This window comes from Streptopelia decaocto (genome assembly GCF_964273445.1).
Source record: "Streptopelia decaocto genome assembly, chromosome: 25".
NCBI lineage: Eukaryota > Metazoa > Chordata > Aves > Columbiformes > Columbidae > Streptopelia > Streptopelia decaocto.
In genome coordinates, this window is record NC_138680.1 from 4,180,343 (window position 1) to 4,204,970 (window position 24,628).

A 24,628-nucleotide genomic window follows, 5' to 3' on the forward strand; every position below is an offset into this window, starting at 1 on the left:
CCCGGGCCAGCCAGGCCAGGTCACCCAGCTGCGTTTTACAAACCTCAGCTTTACATCCATACACAAAGTGCAAAGTAACGGGGTTGCAAGCTGTGAGTTTCTTAATAGGTATTAAGCCCTCATCCTTGAGAAATACATGTTGTACTGCTACTTTCTGTGTATTACAGTCCTGCCATTAACATGATATAGTGCTGTTCGTACCTATTACCTTGACTATATAAAGCAACTTTGCTAAGATTTCATATCCGTAATGCTGGCAGGCTGGTAACCCTAATCACACCTTAGTGTTTTCCTCTACTCTTGCCAAAGGATATTTTTCTTTCTATTAATTTTAAGAACATACTGAGCACTGGAGTCGCTGCCTCTCAGTGACACCATCATTTACTTCCAAAGTGAAACAGTGAAGAATGTGGACAACTTGATTCTGTCATTTTATGCAGCTCTGTACCAGCTTAGGTGTAGCATCTGCAATCAATGTGACTAATAGATCCTGGTGGTTTGCGCCAGAGTCAGCAAACAGGATAAATTACAACATCCTCCGTGGTTCACTGACGCTAATTCCTCCTTGCTGTCTGGTCCTTGATGGTCGTGATGCTGCACCCTGCGACTCTTGGCAAACCAGGCTCGAACTGCAACCTTGAAAATACTCGGTCAATATCCACTTAATTAAGTTTAGGATAATCTCTGTTCTGAATGTTGTACTTTATTAGTGCTTCAGAGAATACAATGGCCGTTTTGGAGCAGGAGCAGAGAAGCGCTTGCTTTTGTAGCCAGCAATCTTTCGTTGTGGTGTGTTGGGGGCACATTGCTGAGGCTCCCCCCACTGATAAAGGGCTTTACATTTCTCCAGTCATCATGGGCTGTTCCTCTTTAATTCAGTGGACCTGATAATCAGGTTTTTAAACATGTATTGAATTGGATAGTGAGCTTCCATCTTTTGTACTGAAATGCACCATCAGGAGAATCTGTCACCTTCTTGAGACCTGGGTTTAATGGGAACTTAGCAGGTCTTCAATTTGAAGCAGGGTGTGAAACTGGTAATGCTGTAAAACGGAGCACCTGCTAAAACTGCCGTGGAAATGCAGACAGCGGCCTGTGGCGAATTTAATGAATTCTGCCATCAGTGGTAGTTACTGTGGATTTATACTTTTCCTTCGAAGTGCCTTAGAAGCCTTGATATCAGAGCTGAGTGTTTAGAGACGCCAGGCTCTGGAATGAATGCCCGCAGCGCTTGGCTCACAGCCCCGCTCAGCGCTCGGCCCGGCTGCAGGATGAGTGCGGGCTCTGGGACCGTCCCGACACGGGGACGCCGCCGGGCTGCGGCGCTGAGCGCACCGAGATGCACGAGCTGCAAAGCTGAGCAGGACCTGACATGGAAATGCCTCCTAAAGCCCTTTTATTAGAAATAAATACTCTCTGAGACGAGATCTCTGAGTAGCTGGTGTTTGAGCATCAGTGGCAACTTGCAGCTCTTGCCACATGTACTGTCTGATTCTGGTGTTTTGTTGTAGGGGTTTTTTGTAATAAAAGGGCAGCTGTTGTGCTCAACTATTACTGATGAATGTAAACTTGTGTTGAGTGCTCTGCAGAGGTTTGTGGAATACTCTAAAATATCTTTATTATTTAATATATGCATAAATTTAAGTTTTAAATGTGCTGTATCCAGTGCTACTTTTTCAAATGTTTAACACTGATGTTGACATTTTAATGGACTGCTGTAGATGTTCCTGTGAATATCTGCATGAGTTCCGGCGCTTTATTTACCGCTATAGCTTTTAATGGAAATGTAAAATCATTTCTCTTCTGGGCAGTATATATTCCATTGCAAACGCATCAACAAAATGTGAAACCCACATAAAATTCAAAAGCTGCGAGTATTCCAAAAGCAGTGAGAGTCGTTGCTGCCTGTTTTACATAGGCTTGTGTATTTATGGGACTTGTACACATACAGTAAAATCGAATATGGCAGGATAATGGTATTGTAGTAAACCACTACGGCAAAAAAGGCTGGTGAATTATAGACTTCAATGAATCTTGTTTCTAGTTATAAAAACAGAGTATGATTACTAAATGCAAACAGCAGGCATTTTATCCAGTTAGTTATAGATCTTGGCTCTTGTGTCTAGAATATCAATATTTGCTTCACTTTTAAGGTATATTAGTTACAAATAAAATAAATGTGTTTCATTTTTCACCGAAGACATTTCACTTTCAAGACTGAGATTGGGTATGTGCAATACGTCTCAATGATTATTTATCTACATGTAAACTCTTCCAATAGACTAGTTTTACTTTTAAGTAACAACTGCAGCCAACATTGATGTTTTGAAAATCATAAAGTTCTGGGAAGCTGTAAGAAGTGTAATAGGTAACTTAGTTAATCTGTGATTCCGTGACATGACGGCACTGGCTGAGGAGTCCGGATCAGATGAGCTTCCCTTTAACCTCCCACATACCCGACCAAATGAAGCAGAAAAGCCCCTGAACGTCGGTTCTGCTCTGCTGAACCATGGGGCCGCTCCCTTGTACCGGAGTCATTTCTTCTCCAATTTTATTTGCATTTTAAAATTCTGCCCTTTCTTTTAATCGCAGACAAACGCACAGAGACACGAATGTGCGCTGTTCGGTTCAGACTTTCAGCTGCTTTTAGGAGCAACTCAATCACGTTCATTTTCCATCCTTTATGCTGTTATTCTGGGTAACACGTGATGCACTGCTCTGGACCGACTGCGTTCAGAGCACTGACAGTCTAATAACATTTACGGCCTCTTTGTTCCGCAAAACATCTGCTCGATTAAAGCTTTTTTATTTAAGCCTGTGACTCCTTCCTAGGAGCATGGACAACACAAAACCAGAAGCAGGATTTAGTTCATTTTCTATGCTGTTTCATCTTTGGTCAAATGGAGTATCCATCCCTTGCCCTCATCACCTGTTTTCTTTGAGAGAAACTGCTGCTTCGGGATTATCTTCCTGTCTTTTTTCCCAAAGTGCTTCATCTTCAGCGCCCGGAGCCCTTTCCCTCGGCCCCAAGCCGCGTCCTGCTGGGGGGCAGCAGTGACCGCACACAGCGCACTCGTGCTCTGGAGCCTCAGACAACAGCTTTCAAAGGCAAAAAAGGCTTGTGATTCCCAGTGCTTGTAACAATCGCTTGAACGCTGTGGCTCAATCTGCTAAAATAAAAACCTTAGATTTCACGGTTATTCTGTGTAAGCGGGAAAGGAGGAGGCCGTGGTTTTGCACAGAACCGGTAGCGTTTCCAAGGCGTTGCAGGCGTTCAGTGGGGTTTGGTGGCTGGAGGTTCAGGGCAGCGCTTGCTCTGCCCGTTGGCTCCTCCGTCCCCAGGGGCACTTTGGGATCACAGCCCCTCTCGTTATTCTGCCGCTGCGCCCCGTGAACGCGTTAGATCTGTCACTTCATCTTCCACCCGCACCCGTTCCGTGAACAAAGGCATCTGCCAGCTCTCCTCTTGTCTCCTCAGTGGTATCTCCAGGTGCCTCTTCTGCTCATTTTGTACATTTTGCAGCTATGGGAAAAACTTAGTCCCAGCATATATACCCTTTATTTGAAAAAACCCTTGGATGTTGTCTCCAAAACTGGTATATATGCTGCATTTCCTGCAAACAAGTGAGCTGTGTACTGTGTTTTTCTCCAGTAGAAAAAGCTGATTGTTTTCCTTCTGAGGTTTGACTTGTTGTAAGCAAATCAGTACACCCAGGAGCTCCTGAGGTCGTGAAACAGAAATGTCGGAGCAAACACTTCGGAATTAGATTGTTAAAATGAGGGGGGAGAAGTGAGATAACTTTGTAGTTCCTCTGAATAGATAATTCCTTTTTATAAAGACATGTGCTTTGGGGCTTTTCTTTTTGATGTGCTGTTTTGCAGTGGCATATATTTTTCGGGTACTGTTTTCAGAAATGTTCCTAATTTTGAATGCTTGAACATGAAAGGCTAAGTTATAAGACTTTATCATTACGTTTATAATTATAAAGGTAATTGTGCGAGAGAGTCCTACAAGGGTTTGGAAACCTTACTGCGGTGATGTTGTGCCTGAGGCAGCTTTATGGATACTGGGCTCTATCTACTGTATTTGCTCGGAGGAGCCCCAGTGGCCTAATGGATACGGCACTGGGCTCCCAAATGAGGGATCGCGGGTTAGTGTGTGTCTAGGGACACAGTATAAACGTTATACATTTGTTAACTAACAAATCTGTTTGGTTTTAGAGTTTAAATACTTTTGCAGTGTGTAGAGAAAGAGGATTCATGAGCAGATCTAAAGGATGTTTCTGTTAGCAATAAATTGCCTTGAGATCAATGATGGGAGGTGTGGGTACGGATGCACCTGGGTTCTTGCAGTGCCAAGATGTTGGATCAGAAGCCGTTAGAGGTGCAAGAGAAGAGATGCTCTTTATTTGTGCTCTTTGTTTGCAATTATTGTCAGCTTTCTGTGATGATTTTCTTATCTCTAAGGCTTTGGTATAAACGTGATTCTGCCTATCAGGATGTCACCTTAGCAAAACACTGTAAACATAATTTCCAATAATCTTATCTCAAAATGTTTTTTCTGGTGTCAACTGCACTTTTAATTACTTTCCAAGTGCATGTGCATTGAAAAGCAAATCAGCCGGCACCGGCGTGGCCACGAGCAGCTCCAGGACCTCAGGCTCTTTATTTCTAACGCTCCTGAGCCGCGTGAACGGGGCTGCGGCTGCTGTGTGTCCTGCATTCCGAGCTGCCTGGAAGAGCAAAGCTCCGGATGAGTCTCATCCTTGTGGCTGAGCTCTGTAGTCACGGACCGAGGATCTGAGTTCCAACCAGATAATGTGTTTCTGCTTTCCATCAAATAATTGAGACGAAGTCATTTGTGTGCACTGCCCCCCTGGAAAACTACCATATAAGCCGACATAATAACCTGTGAGTTTATTAGTGCTGATTCATTCATAATTTTTGCATGGAATATTGCAATTAAGGGTGGCTACTTATTCTTCCAAAAAGAGGAATAAAGATAAGCCTATTTGGGGATCTGATTATCTCTTTAACAATAAGACAACGTACCATTAGCAATGGCGTATTTAGCAATGCGTTTTATAAAAATGTTTTAAAATAGCACATCTGAGTCAACTCCTTGCCCACCTTTAGTATTACAAATGGAGACATACCCACAGGCTGTCACTTTTCCCATTGTGCTCATTCAAATGGGTACTTTAATTTCACTTTGACTCACGTTGGCCCCGTTCCCCTCCTCTGGATTTTGCAGGAATGTCTATTTGGGTTGATTTTAAAGCAAACAGAACCGCTCCATCCAGCCGGACTGGACTCGGCTCGGGCTCCAGACTCCGGGTGGAGAGGATGGAGAGGATGGCGCTGGGTTCCCGGGCTGTGCGGGTTCCCGGAGCACACGCACCAGCTCCAGGTCACAGCCGGTGTAACACCAAGCAGAACGTGCATTAGCAGAATGCGGCGCTGGAGTTCTCAGGTGATCCCTCTTGCAATAACTGAGCGCAGCTCTTCAAAGAGAAGGTTCCTGTGCTGCTTTCCACCGTGCAGCCAACACAAGCCCAGGCTGATTTATGAGTTAGTCGGGGTTAGATTTATGTAATGAGATTATATATTCAATCTAATGAAGGAAAAATATGCTTACCAGAAGACTATGACAGCGCCGTGATTAAACGATTCGGTAACAGTATTCCCTCTGTGGATTAATTTAAAAAAAATCAGCAGGTACGGCTGACCTGCTTGTGCGTGTTGGTGGCGATAGGCTCCAAGCAAGGAAGATTAATGGGCTTTGATTGTGTTGATAAAATAACTGTGTGATCACAAAGGTAGATACAAACGGTTTGCATCCAGCAAACTGGATTTCGTTTCTTATTAATCTCCTACAATGATTTACGCTGATGGAGGTTTCTCCTACTTACTTGAGTCTTAGTGTAGAAAGTGAATAAGGCTGTACAGAGACGCGCTGCCGTCTCGCTGCATCGCTGCCAGTGGCACATCCGCTCCTCCTGTGACATCCAGGAACGCTCCTCCAGCTTAGACACACTTGAATTTTTAGAAACAGGAGTTCCGCGCTAGATCTGAAGGGAACTGGAAGGAATGCATCTACCTCTCTTCCGCTGAACAGGACTGCTCACTGGAAAAGCCACTTTTAATAAGGCTTTTAAAAACTGGGGAAGACGAGACCTAAATCAATGATAAGGTAGAAAGAACTCTTCTAGCCAGCAGCCTGAGCTGATTGCTGGGAGGGGAGGAATATTCTTGAAGATGCTTGAGAAATAGATGAACCACTGACAAAAACGTGGGGTTACAAAGCACTTCATGTCAGGTCACTGGTTTTAAATGAACGTCATCAGGTGTGGCCACATATCTGAGAAATACTGTCACTGTCACCTGTGACGCTGCTGTTCGCCGGTGGCTGTGCCCAAAGTGACCGTCTCAGCTCCGGGGAGGATGCTGGAGCTGTATTCAGTGCTCTATATTTGAGGAGAAAGAGTTGGCCGGCTCCTGTTGTAATCCACCGCAGTGATGGTGTGTTTAACTGCTTTTACTTGATAACACTGTAAGCTGGTCTTTGATAATTGCTTTCTGTAATTGGAACAAATTTATGATTATGCTAATTTATCTGCTGCCACCCAATATGTAGTGGCTGAGTTAATCCATATCTGCCCCTGCATTTCTTTTGTAGATTATTATGTGATTAGCCTTTGTTAGAAATTGACGGGGGTATTTTAATTCTGAGCAGATTTAATTTCAGGGGAAAAAATCAGATATCTTTATATAAACTTAGAGCATATTATAGCAGTTTTTAAGCCTAGTTCAAGATAGAAATATTTAAGATCTTCATACAGACTAGCTCTTCAATAGAAATGTATTTCATTGTGTTAGAAGGCACGGTATGGCCTCCAGTGATGATAAAGGGAGGGACGTTGAATGCAACTGGAGGCGTTGCAGACCCCGCGCCTCATTCCACAGGCACACACTGTTGGGTTCTCTGTTACACTGATTTTTCTTGGTTGTTCTTGGTTGTTGCGCTGAATTTCTCCAAAGGTTGCACAACCTTTTGTCATCATGACTCCTTTAAATTTATGAGTTTATCCTATAAATTCATCCCTTAGCTCTCCCGCTTTGAAAGCATTCATCTGCTGAGGCACAGGCAGTGAGTGAGCCTGGCTAAGTCTGGTTTTAGAAGGGAGGGGGAGGCTGGAGCTGGAGCTGAGCCTCCAGACAAGCAGCAAAAGGCAACGCGTGCCCTCGCTTACAAATCTTCTTCTGATCGCACGTCTCTCAACGCTCTCATGTCTATGTTCTGTCTGCTTAATGTTCTCCCATCACTCTTTTAAACGCTTTTCATTAGCGTGAAGGTTTTCCGTTCACCAAGCCTTGCAGAGCACACAGCCAGCTGGAAAAGGGGGCTCCAGCAAAGCCAGCCCAGTGGCCCAAGGGCCTCGAGCCTCCGGGACCCCCCTCGCTGCCCCCAAAAGCCCCTGACCTGACAAATGCTAAATTTTATATATATACTTGTGAAATAATGAACTCTGGTTACTAGACACGTTTGTCATTTCTTTGAACATTACTATGTTTGTCATTACACTGCACATAAAGTGAGTTTAATTCTGACTGCGACTATTGAATTTCTGTCACTTGATTTATGCTACTGCTGCTGTTCCATAATTTAAATTGCATTCCTCGTTCCTCTGAAACCCCCTCTGATAATTAGTATTAAAGTTAACTGCAGAAGGGAAACCGAATGGTAAATGGATTACTTGATTGCTCCCGATCTCGCTCAGTCCGAAGGGGTCAGTAATCCCTTCCAAGAGACGTAACTGGGGGGGAGTTTGGCGTTCCTGGGTCCGGTTACTGCTGCAGAGCCAGCCCTGCGCATCGCGGTCCATCCCGGGGCTTTCTCTTCTGAATTTGTTAATATCTACCTTCTTGGGAATCCCATCCTAGCTTCATTTTTATTGTGATGTTTGTAATAAAGATTGCAATGAAATTTATTAGTTAAATAACTAAAGTATAATTTTGCAGGCTTCCTGCTCCCATCTTTTATTTTTGTTCTTCCTGTTGCCCCCTCTCCGTCCCTCTGCAGGTGGAATGGCTGAAGAACGAGGAGCCCATCGACTCCAACCTGGACGAGAACATCGACACCAGGGCCGACCACAACCTCATCATCCGCCAGGCGCGGCTGTCGGACTCGGGCAACTACACCTGCATGGCCGCCAACATTGTCGCCAAGAGGAGGAGCATGTCGGCCACCGTCGTGGTGTACGGTCAGTGGAAACCCGCCAGTTACGGAAAAAGATGTGCTTGCTTCTATCGCTGGAGTACTTCATCTTTTTAACATACAGCTGGTTCTAAATCCAATGGCTAATCTTTCTGTACAATGAATTTCAGATCCGTTGCTCAAGGCTGGGATCACTTGCTTTTACAGTGGTCAGAATGAGGAGGTTTTTGTTTGTGATGGATTCTCAGAAGTTATGTCAATAACAGCAGTCCTTGCTCCAGATACTAAGATCCAATTATAAGCTAAACCGCACAACTAAGCCTTGCTTGTATTGGAAACGCTGGCGCGCATGCCTAGGGAGGACTAACTAGTGAATCCAGATGCTATTCAGCAAAGGACAAAAGAGCAGAACCTTTGCTTTGCCACCATCATCTCTTGCTCTCCATGTTTATATTATTGATGGAGGCAGGGCATTCCTAAATACCCCTTTTAAACTAAACAAGTCTTGTTTATGACTTAAGCAAAGCATATTTTATGAGAATGGAGGTGCCTACTTTTACCTTCCTCTCAGACCCTACCAGTCGTTGCATTTGTGTTTTGCAGTGAACGGGGGGTGGTCGTCGTGGACCGAGTGGTCGAACTGCAACGCGCGGTGTGGCCGGGGCTGGCAGAAGCGCTCACGGACCTGCACCAACCCGGCCCCGCTCAACGGAGGCGCCTTTTGCGAGGGAATGTCAGTGCAGAAAATCACCTGCACTTCTCTTTGTCCCGGTGAGATATGCTCAGGCTACTCTGCAATCACTTGAAATGCCATGTTCGCAGCAGAGCTCTTTGAGTCTGAGCCGCCAGGCAGACAACTGTGCTTTGAAAAACCCACTGAGGTCAAAAAGGAAACGGGAAATACTTGCATCCTTGTTTCAGCTGCAGCTCAGAGCCTTGTGTACGGTCACAGGCACCTGTGGCCCGATCTGCCGGGTTTGTCGCTGTGCCTTACGCTGAAGGTACTGAGCACTCAATCACAAAACAGCACTGGTGCAACAGGAAATATTGAAGTTAGTGGGAGTGTAGGGGAAGGGTGGGTGATGTTAGGAGCACCAGAAACACAGAACGGGAACTGTGGAATCTTTCTCGTTTGGGAGAGGCTCAGAGACAGCTCTGAATCGCTCACAAAAGCAACATATTGATCCGCGCTCTTGCTCCGGCATTAGCCTGAGGTCTGCAAGGCCAGCTCTGCTCTTTCTGTAAATGTCAGCATCCTTTCTCCACTAGGAAAACGTGTGGCCTGTTTTAAGGCAGAACTTGTATTGAAACATTAGAAACTTTCAGTGCCGGTTTCTCTCCCGCGCAGTGGACGGCAGCTGGGAGGCGTGGAGCGAGTGGTCGGTGTGCAGCCCCGAGTGCGAGCAGCTGCGCGTGCGCCAGTGCGTCGCGCCCCCGCCCCGCAACGGCGGCAAGTTCTGCGAGGGCCTGAGCCAGGAGTCCGAGAACTGCACCGAGGGGCTCTGCATTCAGGGTAAGTCACGGCCGCTGCTGAATCGGGTTTAGGAGGTACGGCCTAAAGTGTGTATCGTAATGCAGGCGATGTGGCAAACCCACCGCACACCCGTGTCAGCAGAACTCTTCTGGCTGAGATATCTCTGTGAAAAAACAGATTATTTTCAGAGTGTTGCATATGTGATGTTTGAAATCTATGGTGGTTTCTGAGTCACTGGATTTGTGTAGCACATACTTTACCTCTTCATTAGCAGATGATTCTAAAAATCCAAATGAAGTTTTTTTGCAAAATGTCATTATAATCACCTGCTACAACATATCTCGCAGAATGTACTACTTGGCTTTCTTATTCTTTCTCCTTCCTATACATTAAATGAATGCTACAGGCAGGTGTCAGAATGGCCCTGTCGTGCTCTGCCCGGTGGTGACTTATCACTTTAATATCAGCGCAAGTCCCTCCCAGGTGTCCCAGAAGTGCAGATGTTGGTGCTGTGTTTGGGGCTGCCCTGGGTACTCACGGTCAGGTGCTGGCCCTTCGCTTTAGGTTTGTACAGACGCTGCTGCAAAGAATATTATTATTAATGAACCGCTAAATGATGTGACTAATGGCACTGCAGTAACAAAAGAAAAATGCCCCAACGAGTTAGAATCAATTGAACCAGCACAGGATTGAATCCTCGCCTTTTCAGAAGAAATTTAACTTTTCATTGCCATGACATTTAGAGTCATTTTAAAGATGCCATTTTAAGGAAATGTAACTATTTTGCACAATGATGTGCAAGCACAAGTGAACAGTGTTGGTCTGAAAACAAATGTCTGGAATAACAAAAGCTTTCTGTTTCTGAAGTGAATCACTTTGCTACAAATGGGACCTAAAATGCTCTTAACAGACTTAAAATGTTGCTAATAATGTTGTGGAAATAACTTGCCTTCTCTAAAATAAATAAGGGGATCGTTATGGGTGAGAAGATACAAAAAGCATCTTTAAAAACGAGTAAATTTTGTACAGGTTTAATGAACTTATGTCAGCTGTGGAACACAGAGTCTGTAAATGTAACTTTGATGTTGAACTGTCAAAACCATTTTACAAAGGCTCAGTGGCGTAAGCACTAAACCCCCACATTTTACAGTTGAAATGAAGAGCTATTTAAAATCTCAGCCTGCTAGGGATGCCTGTGTTGACATCCAAGCAGTGCACTTCACAATTAACACACTCAATTCTCCCAAAGTGCAGAATATCTGGAGGCAAGGGGGGTCCCTGCAGAAACCTCCCTGGGTCACGCGTGGCTGCTCCTCCGAGCTGAGATGGGACTTGGGGAAACTGTGAACTAACAACACTCTACAATTAATTCCAAGACAAATACAATGGAAGATTTCTCTCTGCTGCACACGCCGACCATTTTTTACCAAATACTGGGATCAGACCCTGATCTCCAGGGATTTCGTGGGAGCAAAGTCCCGCAGTGTGTGTCAGGACTCCCGTCCGTGGGGCAGGGAGGTGCATGGGGCTCAACCCAGTCCCCGCTGCATCCCAAGAGACTGAAACATCCCGTGTCTCCTGTTTCCTTCATCTGTTACTCCTTTACGGGTCGTGTGGTATGTAGCTACTTGTGTCAAATTATTTTTAGGACAGTAATTGCTTTTTCAGCTAAGAGGAATTGATGCAATTACTCTATTTTTTAACATCTTTTCCCCCTGTTCATCTTCCAATATGTGCCTTTTCTGCTCTGCTCTGCATCCCGTGGGGAACCGTGAAGGAAATGCAGGACTGTGCTGCAGAAAACGAATCTCTTGGAGGTTATTTATCAGGCACAGCTTGTTAACTTCGTTCCTTTCGTGAGGCAAAAATAGAAATGAAACATTGCTTTGGTTAACAAATAAGAACTTAAATGTAAGTAAGGGAGAGAACATAAGATGCCAGGAAGGCATAAGCCTGATTCTGAACTGGCAGAAAACCCTCTAATCCTTTGCACGGATGTTCAGATTTGGTGTTGGTAAATGACACGGTGATAAAACAGGGTCTGCTCTGGGGTTATGGTGGGAGGAAACCAGAGCTGGACTCGGTCTGAATGCGAAGGTCCCTCTCCCTCCCGGTGGCTGTGATAACCTGGGATAGGCTGTGATAACCTGGGATAGGCTGTGATAACCTCCTCGTCCCTTGCACGCTGGTTCTCTTGTTTCGATTCCCCACCACCATTCTCGGTAGTAAACTTTCCCATGGTGGGTTTCTCTCTGTTTTGCAGAAGCAAAAGCTTTTTCTTTGCTTAACAAAAGAGAGGGTTTTGTAGAGTTCTTTCTTTTTATCTATTTGCTTTAAAGTGATTTTTTATAACTTCAAAAGCTATTGATTTCTTTTCCCAGTGCCCAAAACAGAAACAAACGAGTAGGCCATGGGCAGATGAACCAGAAACGTGTTTTTACTAATGCACCGTAAATCACAAATGATTTGGTTTCCCTTTCCACCCGCGATGCCGGATGCTGCTGTGGCAGCAGCGGGAACTGCCCGTGTGCACGGCGAGGGCCGCCTGCTCTGCTCACTTGGTGCTCACGAGCATCATTGCCCACCAAAAATCAACCAACCAAAGAAGGAAAAGCAAACCTGGGCACCCAGCTTTCGGCAGAGCCAAAACCCAAGAATCTTTAGGGTTAAGTATTGTTGAACCAATAACTTTCACAAATAGTAAAAATAACAGAATGCGCCTCATAATCCATTCAAAGTATTGAACATCCTTATTTCCGAGATGTTTAATATTCTAAATGAAATCGTCCACTGAAGCTGACAAATACTTGAATTAATCAAGTGAGAAATTACTGCAAAGAAACATCCTGAAAGGGATTTAGGGGGGGAAAAAAAAAAAAAAAAAGGAAAAATATGGACAACATAAAATATTCATCTTGTCAGCAAACAAGGAGAAAACGTTTCATTTCCAGCGCTGGACAGCAGCGCTGTAGGAAATGGATGTGCTCCGTGTGGATTTATTAAGTGCAACTTTCTCAGATAAAAAACCTCTTCATGAAATAAAATCCCAAAGTAAGTTATTCTTTTTTCTCTTGTAAAGATGATTTTTCTCCTCTTCTCTGCCATTCTGGTTTATTTGTTTAGGAGCTAAATAAAACGGAAGGTTATATGAAAGGCTTTCACACCTACTGAAAGCATCTTCTTGGCATCTTCGTGAAGGTAAGTTTTAGCCTGGAAATAGACGAGTGCCGTTCTGTAGCGCTCTGGCTGGCTGGGAGCCCTTTAATGCTCATCTTGAAATCGATCTCTTGAGGACCTGTAATCAGAAAAGACAGAAATTGTCAGCGGGGTGGATCTTCCTCGGTTGCAGTCGGTTCCCCGGTGGCTCTGATCCTGCTCAGCTCACTTCCCACCCGGGGCAGGTGTTCGTGGGCCTCACCCCGTACCGAGTGCTCAGCTCCTGCTCCGCTATCCTGCCCTCGTGTCTCAGCCTTCCATTGATTTCAGCGGGATTTTAGTTTAGAGCAGCACATTTGGAATTAATTGACTACCTGAAAGATTTCATTTCAAGCTGTTTTTCCTTTGAGAAGATTACTCCTTTACATTTCCAGTTCTTAAGTGTTTCTAACAATACAAAATTAAGTGTATGTAGTTCAAAGACGTGCTGGGGTTACCTCGGCTGCTTACGCCTTTCTAGTTTTGCCTGGTCTTTGTTTCCTTGGGCTCATCCCAGAACTGGCCGCACTCAGCTGGTCTGTGTCACAACTTCGCTCAATTGATACGTTTTTGTTTATCTGCGCGGTTCCCATTTAATTAGAGAATCTTGAAATAATATCAGTCAAATCACTTTATTTTCTGATTTATTAAAAAGAAACCTTAATGGCATTGATTTTACCATATAAGATCCATAGGAGAATTAGAAGATTTCTTATATTGGTGGGGTTAGAGACGTATAACGCGGCTCATTGCGATTCGGTGAGACAGGACCTTGGTTTAAGACTCCACGCAAAGTCAGTGATGGGAACTGCGACCCACCCTGCGGTGCCACAGGAGCTCTCGGCTCCCCGGCCCCGCGGCACCGGAGCCGCACGCGTCTGCCCATCGCCCGGCCCACTGGTGGAGATGGGGAACGTGTGCCCCGCGTTGCTCCTGGAAAGCACTTACTGTAAATGAGATAATTTAATCAATTACATTTCCTAATGTACTAAACCAAATGTTTCATTTTCTGCTCCTGCACATCTTAAATTATCTTCAGGTGCTTTATGAAACTTAATCATAGTTAATAGAAACTTCATTACCATCAAATGTGCTTTCAATAAATGTTGTGTAACAGTGTCAGGAGGTGGAGTGAAATATAGGCTACAATTACCACAAACATGTATCCTGGAACGGCAATGTAGAAAAACCGCAGTGCTGTGCCGGAGCCCCGACCTGCTCTGGCTGGGAGGATGCAGTTCATTAAGCACTAATTGCCTGAGTATAAATGTTTTCTTTGGTTTGTTCAGTGCTGTGTGTTCGCTGCTCGTGCTGGTCCTTGTCAGACACCAGGTTTGTGTGAGAAACTGGGAGCCAGGAAAAGAGCTTTTCTGGCGCTGCCACAGGTGCTCAGTTCTTTCATCTCCAGGGGCTGAAGTTTCATGTTAGTTTTCAAAAATTCAACTAAAATAAAGCTACCTGTCTTTCTGCAGGAAAACACAGTCACAACAGAAGCCTCCTCCCAAAACTAATTAAGTAATTTCAGCAATTGGCTATTTATTAAATCCTGAATTTATCTTCCTACTCTGTTTCTGCCCATGGCAGTTTATTTACTGATATTGGATATTCTGGGTTTCCTATTTATTTTCTGTCACTGTCATTTTTGGGAATCACTGCACTTTCTGGACCAAGTGCTTCTCACCGAGAGCAGCACCGCGCAGCAGGATAACGGACGATGTATGGGGGGAACATGTGATTATCTCTTCCTCTAATCTGGAATTTGGCATTACGGAACTGTCTAAGGACCCACTAAGTGTACTTGCCAAGTAATTTAATTTCATGGTACGTGGTCCCAAATCCCACAAGATCTGGAATAGCGGGACTGGATAATTCAATTACATAATATTGCAGGTTTCATTTGGATTCATTCTTTCAAAGCAATGAATTCTTCTCCTGTGCTGTGAGAGTATGAAGTCTCGTTAAACCTGGTTGTAAGCTGAACGCACGGGCGTGATCACAGGGAAGGTTTGGGTTCCAACGTGTTTTTAAAGACGATGGCTGCAGGAATCCAGGAGGATGCGTGGGATCCGCTCGGCCCCTCTGGGAGCTGGGAGAGGATGGGCTGCTCCTTCTCGCGCTAAAGCTCCCGCAGATCAGTCCCGTCCTGTGATCTGCGCCGCAGGCACGGCTCAGGCTTCACCCCCCGGCCACGTGCTGTGGCCTCGTCTGATCCCCTTTGCTCTCAGCCACCAGTTTTCCTGCGCGTTGCTGACTCGGAACCTGCTCTTTGTCCCGCAGATATCGAGACGGGCAGCGACATCGCGCTGTACTCGGGCCTGGGAGCCGCCGTCATCGCCGTGGCCGTGCTGGTGGTCGGCGTCACCCTGTACAGGCGGAGCCAGAGTGAGTACGGCGTGGATGTGGTTGATTCAGCTGCACTCACAGGAGCCTTCCAGACATTTAATTTTAAATCAGGCAGACAAGGTTAGTGCTGTGGTTTCGCGTTCTTCTCTCCAGAGCTCCTCCTGCCCGCAGACGCGGGGCTGGTGCTCGGTGCCCGCGGGCAGGACGGAGCTGCTGGTCACAACTGGCACTGTCTCAACTTGGACAAATCCTCTGAGTGCTTCAGAAATACCCTCACGAGCTCCTGCGCTGACACGCGTGACGTACAGCAAGCCCAACCAAACCCAACTCAGAGCGCGTGTCCGCAGCTCCTCCTACTCCGTTAGAGCTCTTCCAACTCCAATAGGAGTGATTAGTCCGTTACTGTTTGTGGGAGAAACCCAACTTTAAGTATTTTCACAAGCTGCTGTTAGCATGCAAACATCCACATTAGGTCTGTGGGGAATAAATGTGTAAATGTGTCGATTTAAAAAAAAACGTCAAACTCCAGAAAGCCACTATTAAAAAAAAATATGGAAGCAATATTTACCTTTACTAAATCAGCACTCAGGTGTTTTCTGGAATACTATTTCCTTTGGATGGTGGGGAGAACTACACGTGGTGAGTACTCTGCAGCAGTACGGTTGTTGAATTCCACCCCGAGCGCTGTGGGCAGCGGGGGTGGAAGTGTCTCCTCTCTTTGGCAAGGTGAAACATGTCTCAGGGTGTTCGTGGGGGTTTCTCGGGGTCTGGTGCTGTGGGTGGTTCTTTTTTTGTCTGTTTGCTTTGTTTTTTCCCCTGTTGTTTTTACAGTTACTTTATTTTCTGGGAGACATTCCTCACCAAGCAGAAATTGCAAGAAACTCGGAAAAGGGCTTGGTAGACAAGGATGTTTGAAGGCTGTTTACTCATCCTTTTACAAATCCAAGCCTTTAATTAGAGTCGTGTCATTCTCAATGACTGTCTCAAATGGCATCTTTTTCTCTGTTGCTCAGTTTGGTGTGAAACTCTTGTTTTGACCCTGGGGAACTGTTTGTTTGACTTAATGTTTAAAAAGCATCAGTTCTAGACCTTTGAGAGATGAGTGTGCAAATTTCTCTTCTGCCAGGATGCTGCAGGATCAGTTGCAGTTACTTTGTGTTCTTTGTGGGGGTTTTAGATAAGAGCATTTGTAAACCAAACAGCTCATGGAAAAGTGGGAACACGTGTTTTCACCCAATGGGTTTTCATTTTTGTACAAAAGGAAAGTAGAAAGGCAGGCACAAAAACCTGAATCCAAACCAAACAGGAAGTTCTTTCTTGGATTCCTGCACTCTGGAGTTGCCTGAAGTGTGGAAAAACTAGTGACCAAGTACCTGTTAGATCTATTGCATCGTTCCCTCTGTGCTTTAACGTCGCCTTAGTGACGGTGAGCTCGGTGAACACGTGAGAGAGGCAGGGGTGCAGGGCTCAGACAGAGGGGTCTGGCTGAAGCCGCCGCCGCGGTCACGAGCTCCCGTGTGCTCCGTCCCCAGGGAACTCGCTGCTGCTGAACCCGTCGCTGCAGCCGGAGCTGATGGGCAGCAGGACGTACAGCGGCCCCATCTGCCTGCAGGACCCCATGGACAAGGAGCTGATGACCGAGTCCTCCCTCTTCAAGCCCCTGCCCGACATCAAGGTCAAGGTCCAGAGCTCCTTCATGGTGTCGCTGGGGGTGACGGAGAGGGCCGAGTTCCACGGGAAGGCACATGCTGGAACGTTTCCTCATGGCAACAATCGGGCTTTTGGTACGATACAGGCTAGAAACAAGGCTGCGTATATCCAGAACCTGTCTTCTATTTCAACAAGAAGCGAGCTGAGAACAGCGGCTCTTTTTGGACACCTGGGTGGACGTTTAGTGGTTCCAAACACAGGTGGGTAGATCCTTCCTATTAAAAGCATAGAAAATAACTTAGCTTAAACTTACTTTGCCTGATGTTCTGTGACTAAATTAAAAAAAAATATATATATAAAAGGAAAGAAAAAAAAAGCAGAGGCTCCTTAATGCAAATTTTGGGAAGTAGAACATGTCGCCCACACAGGAGATGACTGATCAGAACAAAGCCTGGGATGAGGAGCAAAGAGGCATTGTGCCTGTTCGAACTGTTCTAAATTACTGCCTCTCTTGATGTCTTCAGCATCAAAGTCATGTTAATCAAAGCTGGTGTTACTTTATCCTGATGCAAGGGAAGGGCTCCGAGGAAGGAGGTCGATGTTAGATCAGCATCTTGTGTAATGGGGTCGGATTCAAAGCAGAATCTGCGCGCATCGACGTCCGCGTGCGTGCGCGCTGCCGGGCGCGGTGTCGCTGCAGCGCCCAACAGGCGCGCGGCTCTGCAGTCGCTCTGTTCTCCACGAATGCTCCGCTAGCAATTTCTGGACTGCCTGCTGCCTATTTATGTCAGGTCAAATTTGCTACCCAATTGTAAATTCTAGTGCACTCACGTTACTACTTAGCTGAGGTTCTGGATTTGGCATGTGCAAAGTACAGCCTTCCTGCACTGACAATGTATTCTCCTTGCACTGGATAATGTCATAGTCAGAACCGCTCTTTCGGAGGAGCCGCCCTGGCCTTTCTAGGTCTTGTACATCAGCGGCCAGTTGTGTGTTGTTGTTCACATGCCGTGTCTTTCCCAAAGGTTACGTTCTGCCTTTGCTCTTTTGAAGGAGTCAGTTTATTGATCCCGCATGGAGCGATTCCTGAAGAGAGTTCGTGGGAAATCTATCTGGCCGTCACTCAGAAGGAGTCCAGGTAAGAACAACATCAAAGCCACACACATCCAGAATCGGTCTCACATAATGGGTTTCTTGTCAACGCCGCCGCAAGGAGTCGCTCAGCGGCCCCTTCCCAGGGTGACCACGCTGCTGTGACACTGGTGGCATCTGTCGCGATGACGGCAAAAAAGACCATTGTGCGATGCTTCTGAAATCAACTGGAATGACTGAAATACCGTTAAGGGATGGGATGCCGCAAGGAGATTGATGTATACGTGCTGAACCCAGAGTCGATGGGTTGAGCAGTTTTGATTTGCGACCGGAACCCACGTGCTCACACCTGCTTTGCAGGCTCTATGTTTAAGCAAATAAGCGCTGTCCCTGATGGCTGCTCTAGGTTACAAAGCTTGTTCTTTCTGCAGAACAGAAATGTGTTTTCAGACCAGGGAGATCACGCTCAATCTGGAAAAATTTATGAGACTGTGTTTTTAAACCTTAATTTGTTTTATCTTCGCTACTGTGAAAATATTGTTGATGACAGTCTTTGAAGGCAAAATTAGATGGTAATGCTACCAGCTGGTGCATGAAGCAAGGCTTGCTTGCACAGAGTGATTTTACTGTTGTATTTGGTTTAAGCAAATTGAAATGTATTTTTCAAGACCAGAATCCTAAACTGACCAGCCAACAAGTAGAGTGGTTTAATAGTTTTGTTTCATCTCATCTCCAGCTACTGCTTCTGTGTGAAAATCAGCACAGTAATTGGTTTGCTTATGCTTTTCTGTAACAGATGAGGGTACTTGGTGTCCAGGTTTTGATTGTGGGGTGACAATAAAACCCTGGCAGATGTGTTGTTAACCCCCTGTCTCCCCTTCCCACTCAGGACAGGAGATGGGGAGGGAGAGAAGGACAGAGAGGAGAGAGTTGGAAAAATTAAAAATGTTTACCAATGCTACTAACAAGAATAGAGAAAAAGATACAAAATATACAAAACCAATCTGGAAAGTCCTGGCAGCTGCAGAGCCGGCACCCGAAGTCCCGGACTGGACTCTGCAGCCAAGCGCAACTGGATTCAGTCTGTCGCTTGGCCTCGGTTCACAAGGACGACTCGCAAGGTCCTCTCCTCCATAGGGAAAAGGGCCGAGATCCTCGTGATCTCCCACTTTTCTATGAAGTATCATGTGAAGGGGATGTTACACTCAGTTGGTCAGGTTTTGGTCACCTGTTTCTCGTTGCCCCTCTTGCGAGATGTCCATCCACTGTACCAGTGACCTCGCCTCCCATTGCTGTGTCTACCAAAACATGGATCTGGCTTTCAGGAAAATGCAGCTAATATGAAGCTTTAGCTGACAGGCAAATTCACTAAAAGGGAAACTAGTTTTTCACACACCCAGGACGCTGCGATTTTAACTGAACTATTGTAAGATGTGCAGTTCGGTGACCTGCCCGCTCTGTCCCCGCAGCCTGCAGCCCGACGGCCCCGCGGTGCTGCTGGGCCCCGCGGTGACGTGCGGCCCCGCGGAGCTGGGCGTGCGCAGCCCCTGCGCCCTCACCATCCCGCACTGCGCGCACCCCGACCCCCAGCACTGGAGCATCCACCTCAAGAGGAGGACGCAGCAAGGGAAATGGGAGGTACGGTGAGACCTTGTGCTAATGAGGGAAACCTGATTAATCTGGTTCATGTAGGCGGAGGTCAAAGTTTATGTAAGTGATAGAATCAGACACCTTGAAGAAACAATAACAATAGTAATCATAAGAGAAGATTTTGCATTTAGTTAAGAAGCAGCTGAACTGTTTTCAACTAGTTTACCAAGATGTGCAAAAAAGGGTGAACTCTCTGATACAGCCCATGTGACACGAGAAACTCTTTGTTATCTCAGATCATTTCATAACGGAGCCAGCAGCCCCTTATTTGTAAAAACGTTGTTTGGATGGATCGTAGGTCCCACAGAGACTCCCGTCAGAACAGACCATTCTAGCCATGCAAGAACTTATCAGGACATGAAGGAAGTTAAGGAACTGGTTAAAAATATACACTTCAAGTTTGGGGTTTTTTAATCTAAAAGGATCTTCCCGTTTTAAAAATCCCGTCTCTTTGTACACGTCATTTTAATGGATGTTCAGTGATCACCCTGTGCTCATAACCTCTGAAGGATTAGTGTACATTCAAAGAAATATTGTGCTTTTTTAGTTGAACATGTATTTTCTAATCCTGATTTACTGGGGGAATTAAGCTTTGGGCATTCACGACATGGGCATTTCATCATTTGTGCCTATCATTTCAAGTTCAGCTTAGTTTCCGGGTCGGTGTTGGTTACAGACACCCTGCAATGAATGAGTGTAGCACCAGCCTGTAGGTGCTCACACGCCTCCCCTATTGCTGCTGCAATGCAGAACTGAGCATGAAAGGGAAGAGTGGGATAGGTAGTTCTTTGATGAAAATAAACGTGACTGTAATGGGTGTTCTGAAAGGAAGTCAAATGCCAACTATTGTTCAAGGTTTGCCTATTGACTTTAATCCTCAAGGTAATTTCTTAATGTGGCATTGAGGAAAAAATTAGCTAGAAAGAGCACTTGAAAAACAAAAGAAGTTAAAATTGCTTATGCATCATCATCATTATTATATGCTGTACACACTGAACTCTGCACAATACACTTCCATAAACCCTACTGCTAAGACTGGGAGATTCCCTCATGTAGGTGGGCTACCTTCTCCCGTTCCGAGGCCACCATGAGCACAGAGGGTGCGGAGTGGCGCTCGGGAACACTTTACAAATTATTTACAAATAATGTCATGACTCCTGTTGTCAAGGCCTATTGGTTTTATTATTTTATTTCTTTTTTTAAACCTGAATTTCATTTTGCAGGAAGTGATGTCTGTGGAAGAGGAAACTACTTCTTGCTACTGCCTGTTGGATCCTTATGCCTGTCACATTCTCTTAAACAGCTTTGGAACTTATGCTCTTATTGGAGAACCCATCTCTGACTGTGCCGTTCGACAGCTGAAAGTCGCGGTTTTTGGCTGCCTGTCTTGCAATTCTCTGGATTACAATCTGAGAGTATATTGTATGGATAACACGCCTTGTGCATTTCAGGTAAACGCTTTCACTTTGTTAGTTTGGTTTTGGTTGTTTTTCTATAGAATACTAACACGTACTGCTGGGGATGGTCCCTGGGCTAGAGCAATAGTCTAGAACTCAAATGAATGACAATATTGTGTATTTTTATGCCACTGCTGCATGGCTTATTCTAAGACCCTTCCTTCCACACTGTTGTTTCACTTGTGGATTTACACTGCGAGAGCTTTAGAACAGCCAAACTGTCCCTCTTCTGCCAGGCAGAGGGAAACTCACTGTGCCCACGTGTGGACTAACCCCAGATCCCGTGTTTAAAGGTCAGCAGGGTTAGGCCGGGCTCAGGGCACCAGCATTTGATGTAAAGTATCACGCTCATTACGCTTACACTGTTATTAGTCAGTAAAGGATTTCCTCTCCTTTTTATGATGTGAGCAAGAAGAAAGATACTACCTCACCACCTTTTTAAACAGAACTTAAATTATAGTAATGCATTTCCCCTTAAAAAAAATACAAACACAAAACAATCCTCAGGTGTCCATTAAAATTAGCATGAATTTTCTACATGGCATTCCAAGACAAAGCAATGGAATTCTTGATAAACTCGGAAGCTTTAACAAAATGGTTTTCATGTGGGAACTGAAATGAAGACAGTTGTGACAGATGAATTTTTGCTTCCTTTTCCTATTGTACAGAACAGGAACATGAATCTTAATGAAGCACACACTAATGGCTATGTGCCTCTAATAAAAGCAAAGCCACTGGAAGGATTGTTAAAGACTTAGAATGGCTTTGTAATTACAGCCTCTATAAGGCTTCCACAATCCATGGGCCACCCCTGTGCTCCTGGATGAGTCTGCCTGAAATTCCGAGGCCCACATTGCTCATTCGGTATCACAAACCCGCGCTGGCTGGCACCTTTGGCAGCTCCGCCTGGGTTAAGCCTTGACTCTGTGGGTCGATGCCTCTGTGCATTTAGTGCTGTGCAGCAGGTTTATAAAGAATGTACAAAAATCTTCAGAACCTTTAAATACAGAGAAAAAATCTCCCACAAAATGGTACAACACAACCATCAAAGAGGCCCACGAGAGGGAAATGAGATTAATCTTATTCAGAGCAACCATTTATTTTTGTCCTGCTGCTCCACACAGCACGGGACAGTCTCTTTCAGGTCCATTCATGCTCAGTTTTACCTGCGGTACATTGAATTAAAAGGCCCCGCAGAAGGCAGAGCAGCCTGATTTGACTGCACCATCCTGTCTCTCAGATTATTGTGACATTCAGCAAAAGAATGAAGGAGACAGGCTTATTTTTTTCTTCTTAATGTACATTAAAATAAATAAGATTCCAAAGTTACTTGTTGCTTTTCTGTAGGAAATTGTTAGCAGAATAATTACCAGTTTTCCAGATTCACAGAAATGGGGACAGGGTGTTTGTACATAATGAGACAACTGTGTATTTACGTAATTGTACTGCCCCTTGTGCAATTCCTAGTGCGTCTTGTCTCTCCAAAGATAAGAGAACCAAGTCCTTTATATTTGGTACTGAGTAAATGTCTCGCTGAGCTTTTTGTGTGTCAGGTGTTTGAGGGAAACCAGACACAACCTGTAGGAGGTTTTTTTACTCAAAAGCTTCATTACAATACCAAGGTTAGTTGTGTTATCCCAGAACAGAGGAGGGACTAAAGTACAATGACATCAGAGTTTAACCAGTCTCCATTCTCCTCTCTGGAGGGCAATAGGTTTACCTGCAATGGGCTGACTCGGTTTGCTTTCCCTTCGTGCTGCTGTTAGAGAGCGCTCGGGGTCAGGAGCTGCTGGTAAACTTCTCCTTCGCAACAGTGAGCCTGCGGGATGCAATGAAATAGTAACAATCAATCATCAGGAACTTTTAGTAAAAGGAAAACTGGCTGGTTTGAAACCCCAAAATGTGAAGACGGCCACTGCTGTGTTGCAATGCCCCTAACGTTTCCTTCTCGCAGTCGGAGTTCTGCGGGCGCTGATGCCGAGGCAGCCAGTAAGGAAGCTCCACATGCCGACCGCTCTGGTTCGGTGCACAGAGCAGCTGCCGGTGCCCGAGCGTCCCTGTAACCCCGGTACCGCCGAAGCGCCGGCGCCCCTGCGCTGCCGGCGCGGGAGCCTCCCCGGCTGCACCGGCGCCTGCGCTGGGCGCTGCGCTTGCTGCTCCTTCCCAACGCTGCAGCAACTCTCCCTTCCTCTGCCGCTGCAGGACGTGGTGTCGGACGAGCGGCTGCAGGGAGGGCAGCTGCTGGAGGAGCCCAAGCTGCTGCACTTCAGGGGGAACACCTTCAGCCTGCAGATCTCCGTCCTCGACATCCCCCCGTTCCTCTGGAGGATCAAACCCTTCTCTGCCTGCCAGGTACTTGTCGGTTCGATGGGTTTACACGTGAACTCAGAGAGGTCAATACTCACTGGTGTGGGCACAGCCCGAGTTAAGACAATGGTCCCTTTTATTTTTGAAAGGTGTAGGTTTAATCTCTTGAGTACGCAACAAAAATATGGAATGAATATGGATTTAATATGTAACAGAATGCTGTAAATTTTTCATTTTACAAAGATGCAAGCTTGAGCTTTCCCTCATTTTGATTACCTCCAACGGAAGGCCTTTAATCGTGTTAAAATTTATCATTCATTAAGATGTTTTGATATCTTTGTCATTCCAATTTTGATATAACTATGAATATATGGCTGAAAATGACATTTAAATGTAAGCATTTAAATGTCTTGAGTTCAAATTCTAGCACGTATAGCCTAAGAACAGAGGAAGAGCAAGTGGTTTTTTTTCTGTACTGCATGAATTGAAGAGGCTGTTGAAGACAGGAAAGTAGAAATCCAAACAAAATAAGAAGTTCTAAGCGTATTGATTACTGGAAATTATACATGATGTGCTGGCACACAGAGTGGGCTGCTCTTTTAAAATATATAACTTAATTAGACTATATAATCTCACTTTTCCTAGAAGCATATTAACAGTTATCTATCATTCAGTATTTTGGCAAAAAACCCATCATTATAGGCATGACTGAAGAAATGCAAGTTTTCTGAGCTGTGAGCTCTCAGGTGAGCTGAGGCTGTTTCCCCGCAGGAGGTGCCGTTCTCGCGCGTGTGGGGCAGCAGCCAGCAGCCGCTGCTCTGCGGCTTCTCCCTGGAGCGCTACAGCCCGGCCACCCGGCAGCTGTGCTGCAAGGTCTGCGTGCGGCAGCTGCAGGGCCACGAGCAGATCCTGCACATCCGCACGCCCGTCCTGGAGGTGAGTGTTGCGGTTCGCTCGCGATGCTGCGCGCCCTGTTCGTAACTGTGACAAGTATACAAAGCCTTACAGATGGCATTTCCAGCAGAAATCAAAGCACAGAGATGCCACACCACTAAAAGCAGTTTGAGCTGGTGGTAATAGCTTTCCTGCAGAAAGGTTCCGTCCTACACACGAACATCCTGCTGGGCCTGAAGCTTTGCTCAGAGAAACCAGCCACAGTTACACAAACTGGGGACGTGTCCTTCAGCAATGAAAACTTCAGCTGCTTTTTGTATAGAGCATCTTTGTTAATTAAGCCAGATG

General features: G+C 45.6%; 1 protein-coding gene and 1 long non-coding RNA gene across 2 annotated transcripts in view; one reads left to right on the forward strand and one right to left on the reverse strand.

Annotated features, from left to right (window-relative positions):
* The window catches only part of UNC5D (unc-5 netrin receptor D), a 66,878-nt gene that overhangs the window by 39,433 nt on the left and 2,817 nt on the right, over positions 1–24,628 (forward strand). The window contains exons 5-15 of the mRNA XM_082072584.1: positions 8,084–8,264; positions 8,822–8,989; positions 9,567–9,731; positions 12,711–12,743; positions 15,165–15,350; positions 16,763–17,140; positions 17,934–18,018; positions 19,442–19,610; positions 20,846–21,073; positions 23,282–23,431; positions 24,158–24,322. Of these exons, the coding sequence (XP_081928710.1) occupies positions 8,084–8,264; positions 8,822–8,989; positions 9,567–9,731; positions 12,711–12,743; positions 15,165–15,350; positions 16,763–17,140; positions 17,934–18,018; positions 19,442–19,610; positions 20,846–21,073; positions 23,282–23,431; positions 24,158–24,322 (1,908 nt within the window). The remainder of the gene's footprint in view (positions 1–8,083; positions 8,265–8,821; positions 8,990–9,566; positions 9,732–12,710; positions 12,744–15,164; positions 15,351–16,762; positions 17,141–17,933; positions 18,019–19,441; positions 19,611–20,845; positions 21,074–23,281; positions 23,432–24,157; positions 24,323–24,628) is intronic.
* The window catches only part of LOC309449996, a 68,445-nt gene continuing 54,634 nt past the window's right edge, over positions 10,818–24,628 (reverse strand). The window contains exons 3-4 of the long non-coding RNA XR_014186034.1: positions 22,800–22,898; positions 10,818–12,987 (exon numbers count right to left, since the gene is read on the reverse strand). This is a non-coding gene — a long non-coding RNA (uncharacterized lncRNA). The remainder of the gene's footprint in view (positions 12,988–22,799; positions 22,899–24,628) is intronic.